Here is a 16,041-nt window from a genome sequence, read left to right as displayed (position 1 = left end):
GGGAGAGAGTCAGCTCCTTTGTAAAACCCACCATGAGTGTCGGGGCGGAGGATTATTACTGGGGGCAAGGGTTGTTACTGGGGGTGTGCGGAGGGCATTTCATTTAGTATATTAATTTGAACAGTGTGAATTGGGGTGTGTGTATCCTGGCTGCAGCCCCTCCCTGATGCCTGGGGGATGACTGTATGGCCCTCGATCGCCAAGGCCCAGTTACCTCGGTCTTGCTGAGTCTGGTGTTCAGCTGCCCAACCCCGTGTTGGAGCATCACAATGCCCGAGGCCTTTATACCGACGAACCTGCTAATGTCAGTTCATCGCATCGCTCGAGAGTTCAAACCCTCCATGTCCATTATAAAAGATGTAATAGCAGAGCACTTGGAAAACAGTGACAGGATCGGACAAAGTCAACATGGACTTACAAAAGGTAAATCATGCTTGACTAATCTACTGGAATTTTTTGAGGATGTAACTGGTAGAATAGATAAGGGAGAACCAGTGGAAGTGGTGTATTTGGACTTTCAGAAGGCTTTCGATAAGGTCCCGCATAAGAGATTAGCATGTAAAGTTAAGGCACATGGGATTGGGGGTAAGGTACTGACTTGGATAGAGAACTGGTTGGCAGACAGGAAGCAAAGAGTTGCAATAAAGGGTCTTTTTCCGAGTGGCAGGTAGTGACTAGTGGGGTACCGCAGGGATTGGTCCTAGGACCTCAGCTATTCACAATATATATCAATGATCTAGACGAGGGAACTAGATCTAATATCTCCAAGTTTGCAGACGACACAAAGCTGGGTGGGCGTGTGTGCTGTGAGGAGGATGCCGAGAAACTCCAGTATGATTTGGACAGGTTGCGTGATTGGGCAGATGCATGGCAGATGCAGTATAATGTGGGTAAATGCGAGGTTATCCACTTTGGTGGCAAAAACAGGAAGGCAGATTATTATCTGAATGGCAATAGATTGGGAGAAGGGGAAGTGCAACGAGACCTGGGTGTCCTTGTGCACCAGTCGCTGAAGGTAAGCATGCAGGTGCAGCAGGCGGTTAAGGCAAATGGTATGTTGGCCTTCGTAGCGAGAAGGTTCGAGTACAGGAACAAGGATGTCTTGTTGCAGTTGTACAGGGCCTTGGTGAGACCACACCTTGGGTATTGTGTGCAGTTTTGGTCGCCTTATCTGAGGAAGGATGTTCTTGCCATGGAGAGAGTGCGGCGAAGATTCACCAGACTGATACCTGGGATGGCAGGAATGACGTATGAGAAGAGATTGGGTCGATTGGGCGTATACTCGCTGGAGTTTAGAAGAATGAGAGGGGATCTCATTGAAACATAAAATTCTAACAGGACTAGACAGACTAGATGCAGGAAGGATGTTCCCGATGGCGGGGGAGTCCAGAACCAGGGGTCACAGTGATAAGGGGGAAGCCATTTAGGACTGAAATGAGGAGGAATTTCTTCACCCAGAGAGTGGTGAACCTGTGGAATTCTCTACCACAGATAGCAGTTGAGGCCAATTCATTAAATATATTCAAGAAAGAGTTAAATATATTTCTTAATGCTAAAGGGATCAATGGATATGGGGAGAAGGCAGGGACAGGGTAGTGAGTTTGGATGATCAGCCGTGATCTCACTGAATTGGCGGAGCAGGCTCGAGGGGCTGAATGGCCTACTCCTGCTCCTATCTTTTATGTTTCTATGTTTCTCTTCCAGAATCGTCTGCAGGCTGTGGTTGATGAAATCAAACAACAGGAGGAGAAGGAAAAGCTGCAGGTGAGAGCTCGTCCGATGTCGCGGGGGGGTCGCAGCGAGATCACGGGGGGGGGGGGTCGCAGCGAGATCGCAGGAGGGGGTCGCAGCCAGATCGCCGGGGGGGGGGGGGGGGTCGCAGCCAGATCGCGGGGTGGTCGCAGCCAGTTCGCGGGGGGGGGGGGGTGGTCGCAGCCAGATTGCGGGGGGGGTTCGCAGAGAGATCGCAGGGGGGTCGCAGCCAGATCGCGGGTGTCGCACAGTGATTGCGGGGTGGGGTCACGAGATCACGGGGAGGGGTCGCAGAGAGATCGCGCGGGGAGGGTCGCACAGTGATCGCGGGCAAGGGGGTCGCAGAGATCAACCCCCACAACCCTGACCACAGTCCTCATCCCTGGTCCAATGTCCCGTCGCCTTATTGTTCTCGCGCTAATTCAATGGAAAAGTGGAATTCTGATGCTTTTGTTTATTTGTTCATGGGATGTGGGCGCCGCTGGCATGGCCAGCATTTATTGCCCATCCCTAATTGTCTTTGAGAAGGTGGGGGTGAGCCTCTTGAACCGCTGCAGTCCGTGTGGTGAAGTTACTCCCACAGTGCTGTTAGGGAGCGAGTTCCAGGATTTTGACCCAGCGACAATTAAAGAACGGCGATATATTTCCAAGTCGGAATGGTGTGTCACTTGGAGGTGGTGGTGTTCCCATGCGTCTGCTGCCCTTGTCCTTCTAGGTGGTAGAGGTCGCGGATTTAGAAGGTGCTGTTGAAGAAGCCTTGGCGAGTTGCTGCAGTGCATCTTGTAGATGGTACACACTGCAGCCACGGTGCACCGGTGGTGGAGGGAGTGAATGTTTAAGGTGGTGGATGGGGTGCCAATCAAGCAGGCTGCTTTATCCTAGATGGTGTCAAGCTTCTTGAGTGTTGTTAGAGCTGCACTCATCCAGGCAAGTGAAGAGTGGTGAGTCACTTGTCGCCGAATACCTAGCCTCTGACCTGCTCTTGTAGCCACCGTATTTATGTGGCTGGTCCAGTTAAGTTTCTGGCTAATGGTGACCCCGAGGATGTTGATGGTGGGGGATTCGACGATTGTAATGCCATGGGGAGGTGGTTAGTCTTTCTCTTGTTGAAGATGGTCATTGGCTGACACTTGTGTGGCATGAATGTTACCTGCCACTTCTCAGCTCAAACTTGAACGTTGTCCAGGTCTTGCTGCATGCGGGCATGGACTGCTTCATTATCTGAGGAGTTGTGAATGGAACTGAACACTGTGCAGTCATCAGCGAACATCCCCACTTCTGACCTTATGGAGGGAAGGTCATTGATGAAGCAGCTGAAGATGGTTGGGCCTAGGACACTGCCCTGAGGAACTCCTGCAGCGATGTCCTGGGGCTGTGATGATTGGCCTCTAACAACCACCTTCCTTTGTGCTAGGTATGACTTCAGCCAGTGGAGAGTTTTCCCCCCGATTCCCATTGACATCAATTTTACTAGGGCTCCTTGATGCCACACTCCGTCAAATGTTGCCTTGATGTCAAGGGGAGTCACTCTCGCCTCACCTCTGGAATTCAGCTCTTTTGTCCATGAGCAGGTTATTGGTGGGCAAGTGCCGGTCGACGACATCTTCCATCACTTTGCTGATGATTGATAGTAGACTGATGGGGCGATAATTGGCCGGATTGGAATTGTCCTACTTTTTGTGGACAGGACATACCTATCCAATTTCCACATTGTCAGGTAGATGCCAGTGTTGTAGCTGTACTGGAACAGCTTGGCTAGAGGTGCGGCTAGTTCTGGAGCACAAGTCTTCAGCACGACAGCCGGGATATTTTCTGTATCCAGTGTGCTCCGCCGTTTCTTGATATCACCTGGAGTGAATCAGATTTGGTGAAAACTGGCTTCTGTGATGGTGGGGACCTCAGGAGGAGGCCGAGGTGGATCATCCATTTGGCACTTCTGGCTGAAGATGGTTGTAAATGCTTCAGCCTTGTCTTTTGCACTCACGTGCTGGGCTCCACCATCATTGAGGGTGGGGAAATTCATGGAGCCTCCTCCTCCTGTTAGTTGTTTAATTATCCATCACCATTCACGACTGGATGTGGCAGGACTGTAGAGTTTTGGTCTGATCGATTGATGGTGGGATCGCTTAGCTCTGTCTATAGCATGCTGCTTCCGCTGTTTAGCATGCATGTAGTCCTGTGTTGTAGCTTCCCCAGGTTGGCACCTCATTATTAGGTACGCTTGGTGCTGCTCCTGGCATGCTCTTCTGCACTCCTCAATGAACCAGGGGTGGTCCCCTGGCTTGGTAATGGGAGAGCGAGGGATATGCCAGGCCATGAGGTTACAGATTGTGGTGGAATACAATTCTGCTGCTGCTGATGGCCCACAGCACCTGATGGATGCCCAGCTTTGAGCGGCTAGACCTGTATCTATCCCATTTAGCAGGCTGGTAGTGCCACACAACACGATGGAGGGTGTCCTCAGTGTGAAGACGGACTTTGTCTCTACAAGGACTGTGCGGTTGTGACTCCTACCAATAATGCCGTGGCCAGATGCACCTGCGACAGGTAGATTGGTGAGGACGAGGTCAAGTAGGATTTTCCCTTGTGTTGGTTCTCTCATCACCTGCAGCAGGCCCAGTCTGGCAGCTATGTCCTTCAGGACTCAGCCAGCTCGGTCAGTAGTGGTGCTACCGAGCCACTCTTGGTGATGGACATTGAAGTCCCCCACCAGAGTACATTCTGTGCCCTTGCTACCCTCAGTACTTCTTCCAAGTGATGTTTAACATGGAGGAGTACTGATTCATCAGCTGAGGGAGGGCGGTAGGTGGTAATCAGCAGGAGGTTTCCTTGCCCATGCTTGACCTGAAGCCATGAGACTTCATGGGGGTCTGGAGTCAATGTTGAGGACTCCCAGGGCCACTCCTTCCCGACTGCATACCAGTGTGCCACCACTCCTGGTGGGCCTGTCCTGCCGGTGGGACAGGTCATACCCAGGGATGGTGATGGAGGAGCCTAGGACGTTGGGTGAATGGTATAATTTTGTATGACTGTCAGGCTGTTGCTTGACTAGTCTGTGGAACAGCTCGCCCAATTTTGGCACAAGTACCCAGATATTAGTGAGGAGGACTTTGCGGGGTCGACTGGGCTGGGTGTGCCATTGTCGTGTCTGAAGCCAGTGCCTAGGTTGATGCCTGATGGTGCGTCCGAATTTATTATTCTTGTTTTTCGTAGCGGTTTCTTACAACTGAGTGGCTTTCTAGGCCATATCGGAGGGCAGTTAAGAGTCAATCACATTGCTGTGGGTCTGGAGTCACATATAGACCAGATCAGGTAGGGATGGCAGACTTCCTTCCCCAAAGGAGCCGTGGGTCAGCGGGTAGCACTCTTGCCTCTGAGTCAGAATGTCGTCTGTTCAAGCCCCACTCCAGCAACTTGAACACAAAATCCAGGCTGACGCTCCAGTGCAGTGCTGAAGGAGGGCTGCACTGTCGGAGGTGACCTCTTTCGGATGAGACGTTAAAGCGAGGCCACATCTCGAGTGGATGTAAAAGATCCCATGGCACTATTTCAAAGAAGATCAGGGGAATTTCCCCCGGTGCCCTGGCCAATATTTATCCCTCAACCAACATCACTAAAAGCTGATTATCTGGCCATTATCACATTGCTACTTGTGGGATCTTGCTGTGCGTAAATTGGCTGTTGCATTTCCTACATTACAATAGTGACTATACTTCAAAATATTTCCTTAGCTGTGCAGCATTTTGGGACATCCTGAGGTTGTGAAAGACGTTATAGAAATGCGAGTTCTGTCTTTCTTTAGTCTGGTTCTGTGACGTATCGATCAGGAAGATCCCTGATGGTGACCAGTGCAGCAGGGGAATGTCCAACTGGTCTGAGTGCCCCCGGGCTATGAACAGTAAAAGTCCCGGGTGGCTGTTGCTGTTCATTATAAAGTGTAATGAATTGGCTGGAGTGTGGGTGGGACAGGATTGGGCTCGGCCCCTGATACCCCACCCTGCTCACCTACCCTTCAGAGCTAGTGTCTGCAGAGGTGTGAGGAACGTGTTCAATTCCTTTGCTTTGTCCACACATTCCGCACAGTTGCATGCGCTCCCTGAGCAGTAAGCGTACCCTATCCTGGAGGCATTGTGTTGGACGTTTCCTGCAGGAGGAGCTGGACGGGATTCGGAGCTGGCCCCCCTCTGAGGGTTTGATAGATTAATTGACTGGAAAGGAAATATCAGCCTGTTGTCTCCAGATGCTGCAGTAAGACACGGCCCCTCACACTCCTGGACGAAAGCTCTTCTAACGGGCAGTCCATTCTCAAACCCCATGCCTTTCATACAATCGCACAGCACTGAAGGAGGCCATTCGGCCCATCGTGCCTGTGCCAGCTCTTTGAAAGAGCTCTCCAATTAGTCCAACTCCCCTGCTCTTTCCCCATAGCCCTGCAAATTTTTCCCCTTCAAGTATTTATCCAATTCTCTTTTGAAAGTTACTATTGAATCTGCTTCCACCGCCCTTTCAAGCAGTGCATTCCAGATCATCATAACTCACTGCATAAAAAAAATTCTCATCTTCCCTCTGGTTCTTTTGCCAATTATTTTAATTCTGTGTCCTCTGGTTACCGAAGTCCCTCATCCCTGATACCGTTGTAATAAAGCTCCACACCCTCACCAAGGCCTCGTCTCTCTCGCGCTCTCCCCTTTATCAATACTGCTCGTGGCAGGGTTCCCCTGAACCTCCCGTCTCTCCACCTCCCTGTTCAGAGAGGATTTCGTCATCAGAACTCCTCTTAAAATCATTACTCTGAGTTGTGATTAACATTCCGTTGTGATTTAGTACATGGTACTTCTGTTTGAGACCAAGTTCTGGTGACAGTTTGAGGTGTGAGGAGAGGGTTTGGTGTGGGGTCATTGTGAGGAGGCTGGGCACTGTTCAAGGGCCACTACTCGTTTACTTGTTATCGTTTCCCAATCCAGTTTCCCAGAGTGGGGTCACATGTTGGCTGTCACCATTGTTAAGGTGGCTCCATTCAGATTTCTTTTGTTTAAATCGTTTGTCCCTCACTTGCACCCAAGCGTTCTGGATATCCATCAAGGCTGTGAACGTAATAACACACTGTCCCTTCCTTTTACAGCTGGCTTCTTTACAGGCACAGCTCGACACCATGCTGAATAAGTGATGGACTGCTGCTCACACAGACTTTTAACGGGGACAGTCCTACAGTGTGTCGGGTGCGAGCAGCATGATTTACCAGACACTGCAAGCAGCCAGAATCATCACTGCAATACGTGTGAGGCTTGTACATAATCGTAAAGTGTAAAATCTCAATAAATGTGTTTTTAGAAAATGTCTGCAGTAGAAGTTTTCACTTTATTCATTCTCGGGATGTGGGCGTCGCTGACGAGGCCGGCATTTATTGCCCGTCCCTAATTGCCCTCGAGAAGGTGGTGGTGGGCCTTCTTGAACAACAACTTGTATTTATACAGCGCCTTTAACATAGTAAAACGTCCCAATGCGCTTCACAGGAGTACTAAAAGACAAAAAAATAAACACCGAGCCACATAAGGAGAAATTAGGGCAGGTGACCAAAAGCTTGGTCAAAGAAGTAGGTTTTGAGGAGTGTCTTAAAGGAGGAAAGAGAGGTAGCGAGGCGGAGAGGTTTAGGCAGGGAATTCCAGAGCTTAGGGCCTAGGCAACAGAAGGCACGGCCACCAAAGGTTGAGCGATTATAATCAGAAATGCTCGAGGGCAGAATTAGCGGAGCGCAGATACCTCGGGGGATTATGGGGCTGAAGATTACAGAGATAGGGAGGGGCGAGGCCATGGAGGGATTTGAAAACAAGGATGAGAACAGCTGCCGTCCATGTGGTGAAGGTATTGGGTAAGGACTCCCAGGATTTTGACCCAGCGATGTTGAAGGAACGGCAATATATGTCCAAGTTGGGATGGTGTGTGACTTGGAGGTGATGGTGTTTCCATAACATTGCTGGTAGAGGTCGCAGGGCTGGGAGGCCCTGTTGAAGAAAGCTCAGTGAATTGCTGCCATGTGTTCTGTAAAGTATATACTGCAGTCACAGTGAGAGGATATTCAGTCCAGTGGAGACAATGAACTGAACTGCTATGTCCTGGATAATGTCAAGATACTGAGTGTTGTTGGAGCTGCACCCAACCAGGCAAATGGAGAGCATTCCTAAACACTCCTGACTTGAGCCTTATAGGTGGTGCAGAGGCTTTGAGGCGTCAGGAGGCGATCCATACCGCAGAATACTCACCCTCTTCCCTCCCATAACGTACCTTCCCACTTTCCTCCTATAGGAACAAGAGGAAGCCATTCAGCCCCTCGAGCCTGTTCCGCCATTCAATTCCATTATAGATGATCTGTATCTCGGCTCCATTTGCCCACCTTGGTTCCATAACCCGGAATACCCTTGCCTAACAAAAATCTATCAATCTCAGTTTTCAAATGTTCAATTGACCCCCAACCTCAACAGCTTTTTGGAGGAGAGAGCTCCAGATTTCCACTACCCTCTGTGTGAAGAAGTGCTTCCTGACATCACCCCTGAACGGCCTGGCTCTAATTTTAAGGTCCTGCCCCCTTGTTCTGGACTCGCCCACAAGAGGAAATAGTTTCTCTCTCTACCCTATCAACTCCTTTAATCATCTTAAACACCTCGATCAGATCACCCCTTAATGTTCGATACTCAAGGGAATACAAGCCCAGTCTGTGCAACCTGTCCTCATAATTTAACCCTTTCTGTCCCGGTATTATTCTGGTGAATCTGTGCTGCTCCCCCTCCAAGGTCAATCTATCCTTCCTGAGGTGTGGGGCCCAGAACTGAGCACAGTGTCCAGATACGGTCTGACTAGAGCTCAGTACACCTGAAGCATAACTTCACCCCTTTGTATTCCAGCCCCTCGAGATAAAGGCCAACACTCCATTAGATTGTTTAATTTATTTTTTGTACCTGTGCACTTGCTTTTAGTGATTTCTGTGCTTGGACCCCTAAATCTCTCGGCTCCTCCACAGTTCCCAGCTTCTCACCATTTAGAGAATATTCTGATTTATCTTTCTTCGGCCCAAAGTGGGTGACCTCACACTTCCCACATTGAACTCCATCTGCCATTTGCCCACTCACTATCTGTCGATGTCACTCTGCAACTTTCTGCTCCCACCTACACTTTACTGTGCCACCTAACTTAGTGTCGTCAGCACACTTGGATACACGGCTCTCTGCTCCTTCATCTAATCATTTATAAATCTAATGAAAAGCTGAGGCCCCAGTACAGATCCCTGGAGGACACCACGAGTCACATCCTGCCAATTTAAGCACATGCCCATTATCCCTACTCTCTTCACTGCCCCCTTCCCCTTCCTCCCTCCTCCCTTCCCCTTCCCCTCCCCCTCCCTCCTTCGCTCACCTCCCTCCTTCCCCCTTCCTCCCTCCTCCCCCCTCCCCCCTCCCCCCTCCTCCCTCCCTCCTCCCTCCTCCCGCCCCCTCCCTCCTCCCGCCCCCTCCCTCCTCCCGCCCCCTCCCTCCTCCCGCCCCCTCCCTCCTCCCGCCCCCTCCCTCCCCCGCCCCCTCCCTCCCCCGCCCCCCTCCCTCCCCCGCCCCCTCCCTCCCCCGCCCCCGCCCCCTCCCTTTCCCCCCCGCCCCCTCCCTTCCCCCCCCCGCCCCCTCCCTTCCCCCCCCGCCCCCTCCCTTCCCCCCCCGCCCCCTCCCTTCCCCCCCCGCCCCCTCTCCAATTAGTCCCACTCCCCCCTGCGCTTTCCCATAGCTCTGCAAATGTCTCCTTTTCCAGCATTTATCCAATTCCCTTTTTAAAGTTACTACTGAATCTGCTTCCACTGCCCTTTCAGGCAGCACATTCCAGATCACAACAACTCGCTGAGTAAAACAAATTCTCCTAATTTTGCCTCTGTATTTTTCCCAATTCTCTTAAATTTGTGTCCTCTGGTTACCGGCCCTCCTGCCAGTGGAAACAGTTTATCTTTATTTACTCTATGAAAACCCCTAATAATTTTGAACACATCTATTAAATCTCCGCTTAACCATCTCTGCTCTAAGGAGAACAGTCCTAGTTTATCTCGTCTCTCCATGTGTCGGACATGTGGTGAGAAGCGTGTCTGAACACCTCTAGAATATTTATTAAATAACTAGGCCTTGCTGTAATAGGACACATCCTGGTCAGAAGAATCAATGTGTTTGACACAGGATGCAATTAGTTCACAGTTGAGTGATTGACAACGGCCTGCTATAAAAATCACTCAACTGGATGATCACATTTACTGAACAAGGGCAGCCGTTGGCCAGGAGAGAAATCTGCACACAATTGTGTTTCACTTGACAGAACTATGTAAAAGTATTTCCAATTCATTACCATCTGTATGCATCTTCAGTTCGACCCCCATGTTAAACTTAAATTGTTTTCTAAATAAATAGAATTGCAAGGTTGCATGTGATGATGCTGCCCGTCATCCCAGGGACCGGGAGCTCCCCTGTTTCTCTAATCAGTGAAGCTGCTATTCTGCTGCTCATAGCGCTCCAGCCTGGGGGTGCTGTCTGTCATGTCAGCTGCCTGGGTCCCGTCAGTTCAGCCTCTCTCCACTGGGTGCCAGTAGGAGACCAGGGTAGTGGCTGGGAGCTGGAGATTTCTGGAAATTAGCCCACTGGCTCCCCGCCGTCTCTCAGTGAATCCATGGCCCGGCACCGTACTGAGTCCGAAAGGAGCAGGAAGCCCCCTGGTGTGTGTGCTTGCTAGTTGGATCTCTGCCCATGTTGTGGGGGAGGAGGAACTTTATAATGAGCTTAATTACCCCCCTGGTTCGAGCTGGGACAAGTTGTCCAGAATTCCAACTGCCCAGTGATGCCGGGTGAACCATGTGTGGCCAGGGCCAGAGTTACACAACAAGTGTGTCGGAAGAGTCTCGGAGAGCCTTACATTGAGGGGGAGTGGAAGAAACATCATTTTTCTCATTTATTGATAGCGGGATCTTGCTGTGCCTATATTAGCAACTACATTTGCTGGCGGTGCCTGCCCTTGAGAAGTAATTCCTTGCTTGTGAAGTGTTTTGGTGAAAGTGCAAATGTGTCCCTTTGCATTGACTGAAGGAGGTGCTGACTGAAGCTCCTGGCACATGTGGGTGTCCTTCTATCATGTGTCTCAGTGCGTGAGTGCGTTTCTGGACTGAGCTTCCGACCCCATATCCTCTCCATCACCAAGACTGCCTACTTTTACCTCTGTGACATCGGCTGTCTCTGCCTGTACCTCAGTCAACCTGCTGCCGAAACCCTCATCCATGCCTTTGTTACCCCTAGACTCGACTATTCCAACGCACTCCTGGCCGGCCTTCCATCTTCCACCCTGCATAAACTCCAGCTCATCCAAAACTCGGTGTCCTAATTCGCACCAAGTCCCGCTCACCCATCACCCACTGTGCTCGCTGGCCTACATTGGCTCCCGGTCCGGCAATGCCTCAAATTTAAAATGCTCATCCCGGTGTTCAAATCCCTCCATGGCCTCGCCCCTCCCTATCTCTGGAACCTCCTGCAGCTCTACAACCCTCCGGGATCACTGCGCTCCTCCAATTCTGGTCTCTTGAGCAACCCCAATTTCATTGCTCCACCATTGGTGGCCGTGCCTTCAGCAGTCTAGACCCTAAGCTCTGGAATTCCCTCCCTCAACCTCTCTACCTCTCACTCATCCTTTAAGACACTGAGGGTGGGTTAGGGGAGGAACTCCACTGGACTGAAATCTCGGGAAAGAATGAGATGGAGGAGGGGACGGTGAGTGAGTCACAGCTCCAGACGGGGAGGAGGAAGGGGAGTGAAGGCTGGTAGATTTGCAGCTTATGAGTTAACGAGGCTCATCACTCAGGACAAATGATTCTCCAGTCTCTGCCTCATGTATCAGCGATGTTGTTAATAATTGACAACTCATCAATCTCCCCAAGTACATTCCTGTAATTCAGGCAGTCGATGCAGTCTGTCAGTTCCCTAGGAGCTGACTGACACAGGAGATGATTATGTTGTATGGGTAATGCTAAAATATGAAAAGCTTTGTAATCTATACCACAAGATTAGCACCTTTGTTGTTTGAAATAGCTAATTATAGCTACTCCAGACACACTCAGCTAGTGGGCGCTGGGCAGCTAGGTGTGCAATTGGAACTATGATCAGTAGGGATCAGATTAGCGCACTGTCACTTGGCCAGTCTTTGTTAGAACAGTATTCATTTGCAGCAGTATCAGTTGGAACAGTATTAGCGAGTGTTAGTTTACAGCAGTATTGGAGCAACATTACTTTCAGTGACGATAGCAAAATACTGCAGATGTTGGAAATCCAAAATAAAATGCTGGAAAAACTCAGCAGGCCAGGCAACATCTGTGGAGAGAAATTACAGTCGACGTTTCGGGTCTAACCCTTTTTCAAAACTGGAAGGGAAATGAAATAGATCGAAAGGCAGGACTGGGAGGGAACAAAAGAAGTGGAGAGACATTAAGAGGTAGGAAAATGATGTGGCTGTGAAACCAAGTCTTGGCAGAAACCTGATCAAACACGAGAAGGGAAACTGAAAGTAATGAAGCCATGGTGTGGAGATGCCGATGTTGGACTGGGGTGGACAAATTTAAGAAGTCACACAACACCAGGTTATAGCCCAACAGTTTTATTTGAAATCACAAGCTTTCGGAGCGCTGCTCCTTCGTCAGGTGAAGTGGAGAGATGCCTATAGACACAGATTATATAGTCAGAGAATAATGCCAGATTATTACAGGTAACCATTCTAACTGCCATTTATCATACCTCGGCAGAGAGATAATCACAGCAATCAAAGGTGTGAATGGTGTCCAAACAGGTCAGTCAGGACAACATTATATCAAAGAACAATGAGGTGGGGTCACAAGGGGTCAAATGTTGCAGATGCTGGGGTCTGTATGAAAAACAAAAAACAGACAAAAAACATTTTCTTTGCCGGAAATCACAGCAGGTCCGGCCGCATCTGTGTAGAGAGAACAAGCCAACAATGACTCGAGTCTGGATGACCCTACGTCAGGTGGGGTTACATGTAGCGTGACATGAACTCAAGATCCCGGTTGAGGCCGTCCTCATGAGTGCGGAACTTGGCTATCAGTTTCTGCTCTACGATTTTGCGTTGTCGTATGTCTTGAAGGCCGCCTTGGAGAATGCTTACCTGAAGATCGGAGGCTGAATGTCCTTTACAGCTGAAGTGTTCCCCGACTGGGAGGGAACACTCCTGCCTGGCGATTGTTGCGCGGTGTCCGTTCATCCGTTGTCGCAGTGTCTGCATGGTCTCGCCGATGTACCATGCGCCGGGGCATCCTTTCCTGCAACGTATGAGGTAGACAACGTTGGCCGAGTCACATGAGTACGTACCATGTACCTGGTGGGTGGTGTCCTCACGTGTGATGATGGTATCTGTGTTGATGATCTGGCATATCTTGCAGAGGTTGCCGTGGTAGGGTTGTGTGGTGTTGTGGTCCCTGTTCTGAAAGCTGGGTAGTTTGCTGCGAACGATGGTCTGTTTGAGGTTAGGCAGCTGTTTGAAGGCGAGTAGCGGAGGCGTGGGGATGGCCTTAGCGAGATGTTCGTCGTCATCGATGACATGTTGAAGGCTGTGAAGAACATGCCGTAGTTTCTCCGCTCCGGGGAAGTACTGGACGACGAAGGGTACTCTGTTGGTTGTGTCCCGTGTTTGTCTTCTGAGGAGGTCTATGCGATTTTTTGCTGTGGCCCGTCGGAACTGTCGATCGATGAGTCGAGTGTCATATCCTGTTCTTACGAGGGCGTCTTTCAGCGTCTGTAGGTGTCCACCGCGTTCCTCCTCGTCTGAGCAGATCCTGTGTATTTGCAGGGCTTGTCCATAGGGGATGGCTTCTTTAACGTAGTTAGGGTGGAAGCTGGAGAAGTGGAGCATCCTGAGGTTGTCCGTGGGCTTGCGGTAGAGTGAAGTGCTGAGGTGTCTGTCTTTGATGGAGATTCGTGTGTCCAAGAATGAAACCGATTCTGAGGAGTAGTCCATGGTGAGTTTGATGGTGGGATGGAACTTGTTGATGTTATCGTGTAGTCTTTTTAGTGATTCTTCGCCGTGGGTCCATAGGAAGAAAATGTCATCAATGTATCTGGTGTATAGCGTTGGTTGGAGGTCCTGTGCAGCGAAGAAGTCTTGCTCGAACTTGTGCATGAAGATGTTGGTGTATTGGGGTGCGAATTTGGTCCCCATGGCTGTTCCGTGTGTTTGGGTAAAGAACTGGTTGTCGAAGGTGAAGACATTGTGGTCAAGGATGAAGCGGATGAGTTGTAGGATGGCGTCTGGAGATTGGCTGTTGTTGGTGTTGAGTACTGAGGCTGTCGCAGCGATGCCGTCATCGTGGGGGATACTGGTGTAGAGTGCCGAGACATCCATTGTGGCGAGGAGTGTTCCTGGTTCAACTGGTCTGTGGGTGCTGAGTTTCTGTAAGAAGTCTGTAGTGTCGCGACAGAAGTTGGGGGTTCCCTGTATGATGGGTTTCAGGATGCCCTCGACGTATCCAGAGAGGTTCTCACACAGGGTTCCGTTGCCTAATACGATAGGATGTCCGGGTGTGTTGGCTTTGTGTATCTTTGGGAGGCAGTAGAAGTGGGATGAGAGCACGTAGGATGCTTTGAAGGTCTGGATCGAAGGTCTTGATCAGTCTGTTGAGTTGACGGGTGTGTTCTTTGGTCGGATCTGCGGGTAACTGTAGTGTTCCTGGTTGTCCAGTTGTCGGTATGCTTCTTTGCAATAGTCCGTTCTGTTCTGTATGAGGAGGAGCCATCGTCAGCACGGTGGCATAGTGGTTAGCACTGTTGCCTCACAGCGCCAGCGACCCGGGTTCGAATCCGGCCTCGGGCGACTGTCTGTGTGGAGTTTGCACATTCTCCCCGTGTTTGCGTGGGTTTTCTCCGGGTGCTCCGGTTTCCTCCCACAGTCCAAAGATGTGCGGGTTAGGTTGATTGGCTATGATAAATTGACCCTTAGTGTTAGGGGGATTAAATACGTGGGGTTACAGGGATAGGGTGGGATATGTGTTGGTGTAGGGGTTACGGGGATCGGGTGGGATATGTGTCGGTGCAGGCTCGATGGGCCGAAATGGCCTCTATTTGCACTGTGGGGTTTCTGTGATTCTGTGATATACACCAGATACATCGACGACATTTTCTTCCTATGGACCCACGGCGAAGAATCACTGAAAAGACTACACGATAACATCAACAAGTTCCATCCCACCATCAAACTCACCATGGACTACTCCTCAGAATCGGTTTCATTCTTGGACACACGAATCTCCATCAAAGACGGACACCTCAGTACTTCACTCTACCGCAAGCCCACGGACAACCTCAGGATGCTCCACTTCTCCAGCTTCCACCCTAACCACGTTAAAGAAGCCATCCCCTATGGACAAGCCCTGCGAATACACAGGATCTGCTCAGATGAGAAGGAACGCGATGGACACCTACAGACGCTGAAAGACGCCCTCGTAAGAATGGGATATGACACTCGACTCATCGATCGACAGTTCCGACGGGCCACAGCAAAAAATCGCATAGACCTCCTCAGAAGACAAACACGGGACACAACCAACAGAGTACCCTTCGTCGTCCAGTACTTCCCCGGAGCGGAGAAACTATGCCATGTTCTTCGCAGCCTTCAACATGTCATCGATGATGACGAACGCCTCGCTAAGGCCATCCCCACGCCTCCACTACTCGCCTTCAAACAGCCGCCTAACCTCAAACAGACCATCGTTCGCAGCAAATTACCCAGCTTTCAGGAGAACAGCGACCACGACACCACACAACCCTGCCACAGCAACCTCTGCAAGACATGCCAGATCATCAACACAGATACCATCATCACACGTGAGGACACCACCCACCAGGTACATGGTACATACTCATGTGACCCGGCCAACGTTGTCTACCTCATACGTTGCAGGAAAGGATGCCCGGAGCATGGTACATCGGCGAGACCATGCAGACACTGCGACAACGGATGAACGGACACCGCGCAACAATCGCCAGGCAGGAGTGTTCCCTCCCAGTCAGGGAACACTTCAGCTGTAAAGGACATTCAGCCTCCGATCTTCGGGTAAGCATTCTCCAAGGTGGCCTTCGAGACACACGACAACGCAAAATCGTGGAGCAGAAACTGATAGCCAAGTTCCGCACTCATGAGGACAGCTTCAACCAGGATCTTGGGTTCATGTCATGCTACATGTAACCCCACCTGACGTAGGGTCATCCAGACTCGAGTTGTCGT

At 50.5% G+C, this 16,041-nt stretch overlaps 1 protein-coding gene across 2 annotated transcripts in view; it reads left to right on the top strand.

Annotated features, from left to right (window-relative positions):
- Positions 1-7,091, top strand: part of taf7 (TAF7 RNA polymerase II, TATA box binding protein (TBP)-associated factor) — a 32,769-nt gene extending 25,678 nt beyond the window's left edge. For both annotated transcript variants that reach the window (XM_085994167.1, XM_085994176.1), the window contains exons 12-13: positions 1,705-1,764; positions 6,875-7,091. In XM_085994167.1, coding sequence (XP_085850293.1) covers positions 1,705-1,764; positions 6,875-6,919 — 105 coding nt within the window. In that variant the 3' untranslated portion in view covers positions 6,920-7,091. The remainder of the gene's footprint in view (positions 1-1,704; positions 1,765-6,874) is intronic.
- The last annotated feature ends 8,950 nt before the right edge of the window (positions 7,092-16,041 follow it).

The sequence above is a fragment of the Somniosus microcephalus genome, chromosome 1 (assembly GCF_052327205.1).
Source record: "Somniosus microcephalus isolate GS21.2 chromosome 1, FLI_Smic_1.0, whole genome shotgun sequence".
In the NCBI taxonomy this organism is placed as follows: domain Eukaryota; kingdom Metazoa; phylum Chordata; class Chondrichthyes; order Squaliformes; family Somniosidae; genus Somniosus; species Somniosus microcephalus.
This window is presented reverse-complemented; position numbering and strand designations above follow the sequence as displayed.